Source organism: Tarenaya hassleriana, unplaced genomic scaffold, assembly GCF_000463585.1.
Source record: "Tarenaya hassleriana unplaced genomic scaffold, ASM46358v1 Cleome3, whole genome shotgun sequence".
Classification (NCBI taxonomy): domain Eukaryota; kingdom Viridiplantae; phylum Streptophyta; class Magnoliopsida; order Brassicales; family Cleomaceae; genus Tarenaya; species Tarenaya hassleriana.
In genome coordinates this window covers 6,855,952-6,872,250 of record NW_010966177.1, presented here as the reverse complement: position 1 = coordinate 6,872,250, position 16,299 = coordinate 6,855,952, and the positions used below count along the sequence as shown (strand labels likewise).

Genomic DNA, 16,299 nt, shown 5'->3' with positions numbered 1-16,299 from the left:
TGTATATATATATATATGTGTGTATATATAAATATTTACGTATATACACATTCGAATTCATATATATATATATATGAATTCGAATGTGTATATACGTAAATATTTATATATACACATATATATATATATATATACATATATATATATATAAATATTTACGTATATATATATGTTTGTATATATATAAATATTTATATATATATATATGAATTCGAATGTGTATATATGTAAATATATATATATACATATAAATATTCATACATGTATATATATATGTATATGTGTATCTATATATATAAACATTTATATATGTATATATATTAATATTACATGATATCAGAAGTTTAATTTGGAATATTTAGATGATTGTCAATTGAAACTCTAGAGTTAAGGAAGATTGAGTTGGAGTAGTGGGAGGATGCGTGATCTACTGGAAAGTGAGTTCGAGGATTAAATTTCAGAGCTTTGGATTTGATATAGAGTCAAGATCGGGGTCGGTGTCGGTGTCGGTGTCGGGGTCGGGGTCGGGATCGGAATCGAGAATATGTTTTGAATTTTTTTTTAAATATTCCAACAGATTTCGGTTGAAAATTTTCCAATGGATTGCGGTTGAAAATGTCGTTGGAAAATTCCAGCGGATTTCAGTTGGAAATTCCGACGAAATCTATTGGAAACATTAATTTCCAATGAAAATTTGGCCATTTTCAACTTCAACATTCATCTCAACAAAAAAAGCCAAATGGCCAACAAGGTTCATTGTTTAAACCAAAATAACGAAGGGAATTCTTCAAACACATATATTTTTTTTTATAATACCAAATGACATTTTTATTTCGTTTCTGAAATTACAAATAAATGCCATAGGTTTAGGTTTAGCTAGCGAAATAAAGACTAATCATGGTTAGCACGATTACGCACTAAGAACATATTGGTTCTCATTAGACTAAACCATAGCTTTATATATTTGAAACCATATATGAAATTAACATTACAAAAAAAATAATAATAACCAAGTCCATGATGAATTGTCAATCTCCTAATTTCACACATGAAATTGAACACACATATATATATATATATATATATTTATACCCTCGTCTTTCCTTCTCTTCACATAGGATTTCTTTCATCGTTTTCAGTCTTTGAACGAAAACCATATATACATACATACATACATACATATACATATATATATATATATAAAAATCAATGGAGAACAAGCCACCGGCTCGTGGAAAACTGGTCACCATCCTCAGCTTAGACGGCGGAGGAGTCCGAGGAATTATCGCCGGAGTTATCCTCGCCCGACTCGAAAAAGAACTTCAGGTGAATCTCGTTAACCATAATTTGAACGTTATGAACGATAACATTAAACACATCCTACCAGAGTTCTTGTCCGATTCTTTCCATAATTCCTATTAATTCTGACAATATATGTTCCATCTATTTATGTGATCATAATATGTTAAAATTATATCTTAGGAAATTACAGTTGTATTTTTTGTTACCTTTGTGTTTCTTCTTGAATTATAATGAAATTAACTTATATATAAATGTTAAAAAGTAGCAAAGAATAAAATTACAAAAAATGGTGTAAATTAATGAGGCAAGAGATAATTAACAAAGTTAAAACTTTATTTATTAATTAAGTTCGTATTTCCAATTTATATCAATCATCTCTAACGTATATAATCATAACTCGAATCTCCAAAATCCATATTTGTTTCCTTATTTCGACCACAACGTGTTTTCTGGGTGGTATTAACTAAACTAATTTTCTGGCTTAAAACACATTAAATTTTCCTATATATATATAGGAGCTGGACGGGGAAGGTGCAAGGCTGGCGGACTATTTCGACGTGATGGCCGGGACGAGCACCGGAGGCCTCGTGACGGCGATGTTGACGGCGCCCAACGAACTCGGCCGACCGCTTTTTGCGGCCAAAGAAATCGTTCCTTTCTACATGGAGCATTCTCCAAAGATCTTCTCACAGCCCGGGTACCGAATTTAATTTCCATATATACGATTAATTAGTTGGAAAATAATCCTCTCCAAGTTTTGAGAAAATTTTCCTATCATCTTGCTTGACCTATGTATATGTTCGGGTCCATAAATGATATAAATAAGATACGTAGCTTTGTTTCGTAAAATATATGTAATTGATTGATGGGTATCCGATTGCATAAAATATAATCAAATGATACCTGTTGAACAAATACAAGCTAGTGGATGTTGAACAAATTCTTTGTGTTATCTATAACAAAACTTATATCCAGACAGTTAGTTATAATCCGATTAATCTCACAAAATAGTCTATAATTTTGTTTTTTTTTTAAACTTTTGACATCGCTTAATTTTTCAACGTGGTTCACAATGAAATTAATTAAGTAATATATGCTTCTAATGAGAGTGTAATGAATTAAATGGACAGAGGGTGGCTTAGTGTGTTGCCGATGCCACCAAGGCTTCTGTCTGGACCGAAATACGACGGCAAATATCTTCACGAACTGTTAAGGAAGTTGCTTGGAGACAAAAGACTTCACCAGACGCTAACCAACATCGTTATACCTACCTTCGACATCAAGAAACTAAACCCTACAATCTTCTCCTCCTACAAGGTCCTCTAATTTCCACACATGTCCCTAACGTGAAAACGTACGGAAAGTCTCTGACTTCTTTTGAAATCTAACATGTGGGCCTTTGATTTATGTCTCTTTTTTTTGTCCTTGTGAAGATATTGACTGATCCGACTTTAGATGCCAAGTTATCGGACATATGCATCAGCACGTCGGCTGCTCCGACATTTTTACCTTCCCATTACTTTGTGAACGAAGATATTAACGGGAAGAAGACAGAGTTCAACCTCATTGATGGAGGAGTCACTGCCAATAACCCGGTAAACTAATTTTGTATATATATATATATATATATGAGTTCATGAAACTTCTACAAAGTTCGTGTATTTTGGTAGAAATTTCAAAATTCGTGTATTTATACTAAAACTTTTAAAAGTTCACGTTTTTTTAGATTATTGTTACTATTTTATATGACATTTTTGTCCAAACGTTATAAATTATATAATGGGTTGGATTGGTTTCGATTTTTTGTTGGTTATATGTCAGACTTTGGTGGCAATGACTGCAGTGTCTAAACAAATCATAATGAACAATCCGGACATGGGGAACATGAATCCGTTGGGGTACGACCATTTCCTCGTAGTATCGATAGGGACAGGATCGGCGAAGAAGGAAGAGAAGTACAATGCCACAAAGTCCTCCAAATGGGGAATCTTATCCTGGCTCTATGAAGACGGATCGTCTCCGATTATAGATTGTTATTCGGAATCGAGCAGTGACATGGTCCACTACCACATCTCCGTCGCGTTTCAAGCCCTTGATTCCCAGGAGAATTACCTTAGAATCGACGTAAGATATATATGAACATACAGTAAAACCTATGCTGTCAACACCAGTAATACAGTAATTAACCACAGATTCTTTTGGCTTGATTTCACTGGTGAAAATGGCAGGATGACACACTGGAAGGAGATACGAGCTCTCTTGACATATCGACAAAGGCTAACTTGGAAAATCTTGTGAAGATCGGGGAGAAGATGCTGAAGAACAGAGTCGAGAAAATGAATATTGAAACTGGGAAATACGAGCCGGTTCCTGATGATATTACCAACGAACAAGAACTCAAAAGGTGAATGATAGATTTGGTTTGCTTAGCTCCCAAGTAATGGTTTCAGCTCACAAAACTAATGATTGTTAACTTCATCAATCGTCGTTTTTCCCCCAAATATATATTCTGTGGCAGGTTCGCGAAAATACTTTCGGATGAAATGAAACTCCGGAAATCCAGAAGCCCGACTGCATAGTCTGATCCTCAACAATGGCAATGGACCAAGCTTTGCCTTTTGCTATGTCCATCCGACAATCTATTTCATATGGATTTTGTTATGTTTGTCTTTGTGATGAACCTGTTTGAGTTCATATTTAATGTGTATGTGTCTTTGTGATGAAACTGTCTCTATGCTTTAATTTTTGAACTTCATTGTATTTCTTCCGGAAACAATAATAAAGGAATAACAATCATCTTTATTTGATTTGTTAACATATATTGTTGGAAAGCGTACGATATGCCTATATATATATACATATAATTTAAATGACCGTAACGTTGTTTCATTAAAAAAAAAAAAAAAGAGATGTTAGGTGTTGCGCCATGTGAGATTAAGCTCTATAAATAGACAATCAGTCAGCCGAAGGGTTTCATTCATTAAACCATTCGCTTCGTCTGTTGCTTTATTTCTGCTCTTTCTTTCTTTCTTTTTTTTTCCATCTTCTTCTCTCGTTCTCGTCTCAATATTCATCAATGGCGAGAAACAGCGTCTCCGTCTTCGCATTTATCGTATTTTTCACTATTCTAATCCACCAGAATAGTTCAATCGAAGGGCGAAAACTGAATCTCGGCGGAAATTCAAAATATAACACTTTGGAGAATGTGAAGGTCGAAGAAAATGTAGAACCCGACGAGTCTGTTCCGCCGCCGCCGCCGTCGGCTTCATTGCCACCGAGCCATGGAATAGATAGCTTTAGGCCAACAGCTCCTGGCCACAGCCCCGGTATCGGTCATTCCGTACACAATTAAATATCTTGGACCAAAAACATATGATAAATATATACATAATATGCTTCGTGTGATTGATTTCCCATGTTTTCGGTACCATGCAATCGGTACGTGTTTTGTGGTTGTTTGCGTTTCCATGCAATTGGTGCGTTTCAAATAATTATCAGCCTTTGTCTGTTTTCCCAACATGGGTTTGTGTGGCATCTACGCAAATGTAATTTAATTACTGTTTCATTATATTTTTTTCTTCCTTGTACTGAAATCAGCAATGAAATGATTAAGCTCTACAGTATGAAAGTCATTATGGTATGAATATTTTTTTTTATAGACCACGGTGGTGTTTTGAACGACGTTTAACTATATATAAACCGATATATTTAAACCTTACATGTTCAGACTAAATTTTGAACATTTTTGTTACAACTTGTTCGGAACTACAAATCGATAATTTAATAAATCAGTGTTTAATATAAAATCACATGATCGCCGTTACTTTTTAAAATTAGATTCATTAGTCACGTGGAGAAACTGATTAATTGATTAGAGATCACAATATAAAAAAAAAACAGTATAGTTTTTTTTTTACTCGAAATCTAGAATGTATAGTTTGAAATTTGAAATATCATGAACAAAACCTATAATCTAACAATATATAGGCGTTTTATAACTTCTCAAATCTCAAATATTATACGTTCAAACATGGTTTTGTGGCATCTACGCAAATGTAATTTAATTACTATTTCATTATTATTTTTTTCTTCCTTGTACTGAAATCAGCAATGGAATGGTTAAGTTTCCTTTAGATCTGCTCTACAATATCAAAGTCATTATGATATAAACATTTTTTTTTATACACTACGAGGTGTATTAAACTGCGTTCAACTATAAAACAACACCTTTAAACTTTACACATTCAGACTAAATTATGAATATTTTTTTTGCTAACTTGTTCGGAATTACAAGTCGATAATTTAGTAAATCGGTGTTTAACATAAAATCACACGATCACTAGTGATTAATTGAAATTTGAAATATGATGAACGAAACCTATAATCTAACAATATAGGCTTTTTATAACTCCTAAAATATTATATATTCAAAATATAGCTTAGGATATTTGTTTTCGCCTGTGAATTATCTCTTAAAAAAGTGGAAAAAAAATGTGACATGGGGTTAATGTATTGTCATGAGCTAGTGTTTGTTATATGATAATCGGCAAATACAAATGTATATTTCATTTGTAAATAATCAACCTATTTTTAATTCCCATTTCTACTAAATTAGAGCTCCTTAAGGTCGGTTGTCGTTGTATTTTTATTTCGTTACCATATATTCGAAAGGGCTACCGTACACTTTGAAACTAAATAGCTTGGAATGTATTAAATCCTCGTAGTCATATTAATGTATGATAAGAAAGTGTTTAAAACAGAGATAGAAGGTGGGAGATTCGAAGAGTGCTTTGGATCATTTTTTAAAATTAAATAATTAATTAATTATAACTATATACTTTTATAGTTTTGTACTTCCTTGACTAACAAAATCAACGGTGCTAAATGCACGACAGGCTTGCAAACCCTACTCTGCTTTCTTTATTAATATTTAATTTTTCTAACCAACTAAATCTTTGATTTTGCTAGCTCATGGGTCATGAGCTTCTTACTGAACCAAAAAACATGTCCTAGTGGCTCTTCTGAAGCACTATTAGCCAACTAATATTGTATAATTACCATATATTATATATACACACACACATTGGAAAAGGAATGTGAACAGGGAAATCTTTTCCATGTAAATATAATAACTATATGAATATAAGATTGCAATCTTAGGCCCGAGAATTTGTACTTTATTAGTGTAGAAGTTGGTGGGAAGTGAGTGGGACCCTGTGTTGGTACTTCCTAGGACACTGGAGCCAATCAGAATACGGAACAAATTATTATTTTTTCTAGCAGAGAAAAAGGCTTACAATGTTTAAATTGAACCTATTCACTTGTGTATATATATATAAAGGGAGCTAATGATTTAATGATTTTTGTACACTTTTTCCACTCTGGCATTCAAATCATAAAAAAAATATATCGTGCAATTTTAAAAGAATATGACAAATATGTGTCTACAGACAAGTTAGATATAGAATATAGTATGGTGAATTTATAGATAATATTTCGAGCAATAAATGAAATGATAGAATTTTTTCGGAAGAGGACCGCACATGGAATAAGGTTGTCTGCATGCAAACCATAGTTTATGTTATCGAGTTTCTCTTTTTCTTCTGATTTGTGTCGGAGACTTTAATTTTTAAGCCCAACTAACATCTCACCTGCAGATATTTGAACATTTAAGAATATCGAACGTAATTCCTCTGTCTGCAACCATTGAATAATGTTATTCATTTTGTTTTTGTTTAATTAATTAGTTACTGGCTCTTTTAGGCAACTTGCAAAAATGACGGCTGAAAAAACGCGAAGGGGCTTTGGCCCGTTCATAAATATACGGAAATAATTTTGAGTAAATATTTACAAAAATAAATTTGCAATTCTATCAATTAAGATAACAATTTATGAGTACATATTTCATCAAAACCCTAGCTTTGTTCTTCCAACATCTATGCCCGGCACATGTTGTTGTGTCTCAGGTCAGTTGCATACGAAAATAATTAAGAATATATTTGGAGGGAATATTGTAGTTGTAAATGTTTCTTTGTTTATTTCCTTTCGATGAAAATGTTAACATTTTATCTTGTGTATTTTTTTATAAAGTTATTGCCTCGTAAAATTATTTGAACATATATATATACATATATATTTTGTTTTGGTTCGAACCGTATCGAACTGAAAATCTCGTTATTTTTTTCCGAACCGTATTATTCAAAATTTCTGAACGATATATTTTTATGGAACCGAATTTTCCGAAATCGAACCGAATTTTATAAAATTTGATATAAATTTTAGAATACAAAATAAATCGTTTTCGAGCCGGACCGTTAAAATTCCGAATCGAAAGGACCCGCATCTATGCCATAAGGAGACGATTAATCACATGTTCGAATAGTTGAAAGGGCCAGTGACCATATGCAAAACCCAATAGACGTAACATCCATTCTTATATACTTAATTTGAAAAAAAGATTATTAAATTTATTTTGTTGGGTAACCCGTAGGGTTCTTCGAGCTATATATATACCTAATTAGCAAAAGGGAAATGGAAACCCTCCCATTTTTAATTATGAATGTACACTTTAGTATCTTTTCGTACGATAGTCTCACATAGTTTTTTTTTTTTATTGATTCGTAACGGTTGGTTCATTTAATTATTTTATTTTTTTTATATAGCCAAAAACTGAATTAATTTGCTCTATGAAAACAGTATATAAAAATCCTTCGAATATTTTTGGAATATATTGTGTTTCCATGGTCCTCTAATAGTGATGCACATTAAAATGAATACAACAGAATAAAAAAAGTAGAACATGGTAGAATAAAAAAATATATATAAAAAAAAAGGATAAAATCCTAACTTCAGTCGTGAGCTTTCCGTTCTAAAAATGTGTAGAATAACTCAATTCAATTTAATTTATTAAAAATAAATAGTTAAAGCTTTTTTTTTCTTCCCACCTTATTCCTAAAATATATAGTTTGAAATGGCGGTCAAATGGTGGGATAAAATGAAATACTACATCCCACTAGATGAACAATCATTCATATCTATAATCTTTTCGTATCCGTAAAGAGATCAAACTAAATAGAATATTAAAATCCAAATATTAAAAAAAATATCTCAAAATATAAAAAAAATATTAGGAAAATTATATTATCATAATATAGTGGACCTTTTCTTTTTCTTTTCAAGTCCAATTATATAAGCTTATTTCTTTTTTGCTAATTTTGCTTCGAGACTCCTAGGATATAAATTTGTAAGATCGGCCCTAGATCCAAAAATCAAAAATTAAAATTCAGCATGGAAAAGCCCAAACTAAAAAAAAACTTCCAAGACTGCTAACTAAAAACATTCGAGGCTTAGTGATATATATATATATATATATATCAATTATATTGGCTTATTATAGTACACTCATTTATGGAAGGCGAGTAGTGATTTACACTACATCCGATGGAATTGTATGCACACATATAATATATATATATATATATATATATATATTGCTTTACTTCTAATCTCAAAGTCGATACGCTCTCACTTCTGGTTTCGGACAGAGAAGAGAAAATGCTGTCTCTTTATATCAGTTCAGAGCGATTCTCGAGAATCTTATTCAAATGGGCAGACACGCATTCGTGTATCTCATAAAATATGTATGCCGGTATATGTTTTTTGTATATAAATACGTTCCCTTTTTTTTTTTGGGTGAAGGAGGCAAGAGGAATATTAGACAGGGAGGCAAAATAACATGCATGCTGCAAAAACTTTATATTATATTGTATTTTTATTTATTTTTGTTGGCACATGGAATTGCGGCGGGGCCTCAAACCTCAATATGAACCATCAAAAATACGATATCCCTCTCAATCTTGAACCCAATTGCCCTCTTTTTCCAGCTAACCGGGGCTTCACATGCCTCTGTCTCTCTCTCTTTTCTAAATTTATTCTCCTTTAATTTTCTTAATGCAATTCTATTTTCACTCCTCGTATGTTATACATATATATATATAGTTTAATGTTTGATTTTAACTAGTTAATTGTGCAAGTTGGAGTTCAATTCAATTCCTTGAGTTGGCCAAGGGTACTTTATTTAGTTATAATTACGAGGAAAAAATACCATAAAAATATACGAGCTCTACAAAACTATTTGAAATTGTTCATAAACTATTTTTAACGGACCTGACAGATTTAATCAAAAGCAATTTCATATTCGGTTCTTATCGGCATCGCCCATGTGCATGAAATTGATTTTAGTGTTAAGAATTGAAATATTTTTAGACACATTTTCAATATTTGGTGTATTTTAATTTTTGGCATATTTTGTAGAATTCGCGTATTCTTATAGGATTATCCCTTATGAAGGTAGTTTATTCAAATTGTTGAATCATTCAGCCAATATACTTGGGATGTGCAGTGGTAAAACTTTCGACAACCTTTCTATAACACAATTATAGTATCTGCTTAATACCCCCCCCAATACATATATATATATATATATATATATTCTCATTGGAAAATAGGGTTTTGTCTAATAAAACCCGTACTAAACTTTATTTAAATAGATCAGACAAACAGTAATGGAATAAGGAGTGATTATATCATATGGTATCTTACATGCTTTTATGAACAGTAACACAACAAATGTACATTCGCTCGTTTTGTTAAGTTGGAATATATCAAATTAGTCTCTGCTCTCTATGTCTATAGCCGACTCGGTTCCAAAAGATACAGCCCTTGTCTTTAAATAGCCACAGTTTCTCGACATCTATAATTACTCACCAAAACTTGTGTTTTGGATTATATGGCAAAAGGCGTTTCGATGGGTCTTTTTCTCCACTTTTTCCTCGTAATTCTGCTTTTATGCTTAGTCCTCGACGACATGGAGGGTCGGAGTTTGAAGTGTCGTGATCCATGCAAAGAACGACGTTCGGACCATGGCGGGAAGACTCGGGACCAGACAGAGAGTTTTCATAGTGGTACTACGGTGAAAGATATGGACAGGACGAGCAAGGCTGTCTACGGGCAGGACGATTTTCGCCCGACCGAGCCGGGCCACAGTCCTGGTGTTGGCCATTTCATCAAGAACTGAAACCGTATACGTTTGTTCTTTTTTCGCTTGCCCATTTCCCTTTCATTTTGTCAAATGATATAATTTTCAATTGCGAAATGTGAATTATCCATAATGGTGTGTGATGTATTTGTTTTTTTTTCTCTTATTGTAAAATAAATCATCGGACTTTTTACTTTTCTATCCTTTTCATGTTTTATATTATAACATGCTATTGACAGTTGAACCAAATAGGTAGGATTCAACATAGAAAGTCACGAAAAGAAGGCGGCTCATGTCGATAATTCCAACACTTGTACTTCATTTCTCCTTGTGTGTCTGTGTGTATATATACATATATACATATATACATATATATATTGTGAGGAATATACAAAGTAGAAAATCAATGCTCACAATCACTAAGTGCTTAAATTTTTAAGGAACAAAGACTCAAATGATTGAATTTGATTGTGTGCGATCGTGATCTTACCGGGCCCCACAAAAGGAAGGGTCTCTATAAAAAGTACTATAAAAAAACAAATGCAAATTAAAAATCTTTACCAAATAAATTCCTAACGTAATTGGCAAAGACCAAAATAAATAATAAATATTACGATAAAAGAGACGGGAGAGAGAACTTTAATTTATTATTATTGGTTAGGGGTGGGCGTTTCGGTTCGGTTCTTCGGAACCGGACCGAACCGAACCGAAAAACGGTATTTTTCCCGATCTGGAACCGTTCTCAATTCCCGAACGGTATTATTTTTACAGAACCGAATTTTTTCAGAATTGAACCGAACCGAACCGAATTTTAAAAAATCTCGAAAAACCGAATATTTTTAAAGAAAATCTATTTTTTAATAAAATCCAGAACCGAACCGAACCGAACCGATACCGAAACCGAACCGAACCGAACACAATATAAAAACCGATTGGTACCTGTTTTTATAAAACCGAAAAAACCGAACCGATCCATTCCCGTCCTGAACCCGAATCATTTTCTGAAACGCCCACTATTATTGGACATGGGTACGCTACAATATTGTACACGAATTACATTACTAGTTTGAATTTTACCCATCGTTTTATGTGCGCACATGAATATAGACAACAGTGTAAATAATGTTTCTAAGGATCATTATTCGTTTTTATTAGGAACAAATTTTACGCAATGGCAGTTAAGTGAGTTTAATGTCAAGGCAAATTATATTATATGGCCAGAAAGTTTTTAAAAAAAAAAGAAGAAGATATTTATGGGTTTTCATTTCGCATTATTATAATATTTACTGGCTGTAGTCATTATTATTTTATGATATAATCGTTATATTATCGTATATGTGTGTTGCTGTGTGACGTTGCTAGGTCACATTCAAGGATATTCTTTATAATTTATGGATCCATAGCTATGATTGAAGCATAAAATGCGATTATATATATATATATATATATAATATTTGATTATATATTAGTGGGAATTGCACCTTTTGGTTTCGTACATGATATCGAACACAACACAATTTCGGCTTAAATCCTACCTAATATTCAAATCTTCGTGTGACCTTCATATCTTCGAGAAGATCTAACGATCCCTGCTCCTGATTTTTTAATAGAAGTCTAACCAAATATAATGATATCATTTTGATTTTTTAAATATTTTGTAATAATATATTAATTAACACGAAGTTTCATAGTTTGTTGGACTTTCAGATGGGCTTCGACGGTCCAAAATACGCACATATGGGCATATTGGCCTTTGGTTCGAAAAAAGCGTGGCCTTTGGTCCCTAGTCATTACATTGTAGATTCGAAATTTTATGGAATACAAATAATTTGTGAAAGACTAAACCCTCACATTTCATGAAAGAAATGATGATTGTGGCATGCACCAATATATATAAAAAATGAATAAATTGAAGCCACACATTTCAATCGATCCTTGCCATGCTGAAAGTTGTCATACATACATAAATATATATGTGTATATGTATATGTATATCAATATGTGCATGGTCTAGACAAAGTCTGCATCCCATCTCATGTGTTATCAATCACATTATTGCTACTTTAGCTACCAAAAAATTCTATTGATGACGAGATCATATAGTACTTGTAGTCGCAGTAGTACGTACATATCACACATGCAAGTGGTTCATTTTTTTTATGAGTCCGACATCTACTAGAGAGAGGCGTGTTCGTGATTAATCCACCTACAATATTGATGGGTTTTTATAAAAAAAATAGTTATGAAAGTTCATTATTGTTTGATTTGGTGAATTTTATAGCTAGGCACTAATGAATTCTTTTAAGTTGATTTCATGTTTATTACAGATATAATTTACATTACTATAACAAGGATTAATGGTCGTTTAAACACGACTAATATTTTTAGGGTTCGAATGCTAATATGATCTTGAAAGATTCAAATCTGGTTAAGAAACCCAACTACTTGCATGGCCATATGAAAATATATTATGTCATAGAATATAAAGTTTCTTACATATTACAAATTCTTGGATACCTAAATATATATCTGAAGAACTTGTAATGATTTCCACATGCACGCGGATGTGAAGTCGTGGCATTTACAAAATGGACGATATATAAGCTTGTAAGGACACAGATCACGCCTTCTTGTGACTTCGACTTAAGAGGGGCCTTATTGGACCACACAATGGTTAGCAAAAGAAAAATAAAATTTAGAATTGACTAATCATTGATTTCGGGGACCGTTGGGCAGCGTTGCAAATTAGAGAAAAAAGGGGTCGGTCCAAAATCTTGCGTTATGAACAGTACAAAAATTCACAAGAGCAAAGTTTCATGTTTTCTTGTCTCGCGAGATGCTCCGCGTCATGGTTGTACGTACCTTTCAGCTCCACAAAAGGGTCCATTAATGGCGTATATATTATAGTGTTAGAAATTCTAAAGTCCAAGACTATGTTATATATATATATATATATATATATATATATAGTTTTAACATTTGTAGTAAATACATTAATTACAAAGCGGGAGATGAACATGTGCAATCTCTGCCGCGCCTTTATTATATATATATATATATATCACCCAAAACATTTAATGTGGCTTTGATTTTCGTCTTGTGTGTGCTTTCGACCATGCGTGTGTTCAATGATTTTAAAAGCTATATATTGATTAATCATCGTTAAGATTTTATACGGTTTAAGGACCAATCATAGTAATTTAAGAGAACTACGACAGAGAAAATATAAATATCTATAGTATGAAATAATAATATTTGGCATTTTATGTAAAGAAGAAAGCAATAAATTAATTAGAAATGTTATATGTAGAATCGGTTTGTCAATTATAAATGATTAGGGCAAACACGTTGGTTTCAGATTTTGGAGCTTTTGAATTAATAGAAGAATCACTTGGAACTGAAAATGGTCCATACATGCAGCGGGGAAATTGCCAAATTAAATTTCGATATTTGATATGGAAGAAATAAATGACGTCGACTTCTTTTGGTTGGATATTTGATCCATTCTAAAGGTTAATGCGCTTACCTACAAATCATTACACACACGTATGCACATGGCCATGCATACATTATATATACCCAAATATACACATGACCATGCATACATTATATATGCACAAATATATTATAGAGTGATAATAATTTTTTTAAAAAGGGCATTGGAACAGTACTCATTCTCATCACTCGCCAGTCCCTTTGGACCAAATTCGTTTGGTTTCATATAAAATTTTTTTCTCTCCTTTGTTGATTCCTTGTGTATAAGTTAGCGCTACACATCATATATAGTGGCGGATCCAAGAATTTTATAACGGGGGCAAAAAATAAAAAAAAAAATATATATATAATACAAAAACGTTAATCAAAATATATGGTATAATTTTTTATTTAATTAAACAGAAAAATAAAAATTTAAAATAGAAAAAAAAATATAGGAGTTACAGATTTTTTTTTATTTGATTTGTTAGATAACATTTTAAGATACATTCAAAATTAACAACAATGGGTCCATAACCAAATTATAACGGGACATTAACTGTATTTTCCAAAATTTTAAATAAATTTTATAAATAATTTAAAAAAAAAATATAGTGAGGGCCAGTGCCCCTATTCATCTTCGAGTGGATCCGCCCATATATCTATATATAATGACAATAAAATTGATTAAAAAGGGCACCGCAACCCGGTTGTTATTATTGATCATTAAATGAATTTAATTGCATGGAATATTTTTGTTTAAAGGATTTCTAAGGTCATAAAAAGTCATTTCAAATATTATAACAGAATCGAAATTAACCAAATAGAAACCACAGTACCATTATCATCAAATCAAATGGTTGTACTATACTTTCCCTTGCTTTTTATTTATTTAACACAGTAATCGTGGGTTTGATGGCGAGGACCACTGAAAGGAAATAAATTAAAGGGGAAATTTGCAGCTTTGGACCATTTTATGACATTATGTATAGTTTGGATTCTTGCAATATCTATCTTTTTCTGTTTGTTCTATGGAATTGAGAGATCCCACGTTAATTCCTCATTGCTGCCGATTATTTTATATTACGTTATAAGCAGGGTGGTATATTCTTTTTTTTTATAAAGTTTATATTCTCCTATATTGTAACTAATAAAATGTTTCAAATTCAGAAAAATAAATATATAAATTACGCATGGATAAAAGAAAAGGTTCTGAAGCGACAATCATTTCGATCGATGGAAAATGGAACACCGCATGCCTTTGCGTTTGCGTTTGCATTATCACTCTGTAGCAGAGCCTTCGGTTATAAATGAAAACACGTTCGGATATATATATACACACACACATATATATATATATATATATACATGTATATATATTTGTGTATGTGTGTGTGTCTTAGTTCATGGATATGTAATTGGCTATCAATTGCCTGGTCCATCTTTTCATATTTCTATTTTTACCAACCAAAAGAGTGTATATATATGATTATATGTCATGACATAGGGTGTGAGGCTCCATGTGTAGATTACCCCATTTATGAAAATAAAATAAAATTGTTATTTCACTTAAAACTAATTCAATTAACACGAAATAAATTTTTATTTGAATCAACCGTAGTATTTAATTTTTTTTTAAAAAAAATATGTGCTATACAATGAACGTAGTTGCGTAGAAATATGAAATATTATTACACACATGTATATAAATATATGTATATTAATCCTGCTAATTATAATCTCTAATTAATAATAAGTTAGTTTTATTCTGTAACTAAATAAATGAGGAGTAAATTGTTGATGGGACCCCCACGAGACATGGGGGGGGGGCATGAGTAAAAAGCTAATTTTTGATCATGCGATGTCACGTGCTTAGTTTATATGATATAGGAAAATATCATTAAATTATGAACACCTAATCCCGTTACTTGATCATGATTAATTATAAAATAGTTACACCATTTTCTTAGGAAAAGACCATTGAATTATTATTAATATATAATATAATACAATATACCACGCTTTGCCTCGGAAAATGCAACTCCGTGTTCCATATAGCTTTCTAAAGTAAAGAGAACCGTTTCCACCATAATTTTATAGTATTTACAACTTTATATCGGTTTGATGTTTTGGGTTTTGTCTGTTTATTTTTAAAAGTTATATTTATTTCACTTTTATTAAATTTATGTATTCAAAATATTTAATTTCCCTAGAAAATTTAATTATGTAAATATTGTACGATAGAAAAACCATATGTTTCAAATTCTCCAAAAGCTTTGGGAACTCAATCAATTATAATTCACAACACATTTATAAGAACTTCACAAAAATAGAATTTAAAAAATGGTTAGCATTACATATGCAATCTAAATTAATTATCATTCATTACCAGAATGATATCGATTTGGAAAGGTGTGATCTGGTTCCAACCGACTTCACATACAAAGTTAAAAGTGGTTCGACTTTTTCCTTTGTCCGGAGGCCAC

General features: G+C 31.8%; 1 protein-coding gene across 1 annotated transcript; it reads left to right on the top strand.

Moving 5' to 3' along the window:
• The first annotated feature begins 1,185 nt into the window (after positions 1-1,185).
• On the top strand, positions 1,186-4,026 carry LOC104819835 (patatin-like protein 1). Its single transcript, XM_010550099.1, has 7 exons — positions 1,186-1,326; positions 1,818-1,999; positions 2,433-2,619; positions 2,736-2,897; positions 3,124-3,426; positions 3,531-3,706; positions 3,821-4,026. The coding sequence occupies exons 1-7, from the start codon at positions 1,210-1,212 to the stop codon at positions 3,879-3,881; spliced, it is 1,188 nt and encodes a 395-aa protein (XP_010548401.1). The 5' UTR covers positions 1,186-1,209; the 3' UTR covers positions 3,882-4,026.
• The last annotated feature ends 12,273 nt before the right edge of the window (positions 4,027-16,299 follow it).

What these genes read in the sequence shown, in the direction of transcription:
- LOC104819835 (XM_010550099.1), top strand. Translation starts at nt 1,210, where the DNA reads ATGGAGAACAAGCCACCGGCTCGTGGAAAACTGGTCACCATCCTCAGC. An exon ending in GACTCGAAAAAGAACTTCAG is followed by an intron (nt 1,327 to 1,817) that starts GTGAATCTCGTT and finishes ATATATATATAG; the next exon opens with GAGCTGGACGGGGAAGGTGC. An exon ending in AACGAACAAGAACTCAAAAG is followed by an intron (nt 3,707 to 3,820) that starts GTGAATGATAGA and finishes ATTCTGTGGCAG; the next exon opens with GTTCGCGAAAATACTTTCGG.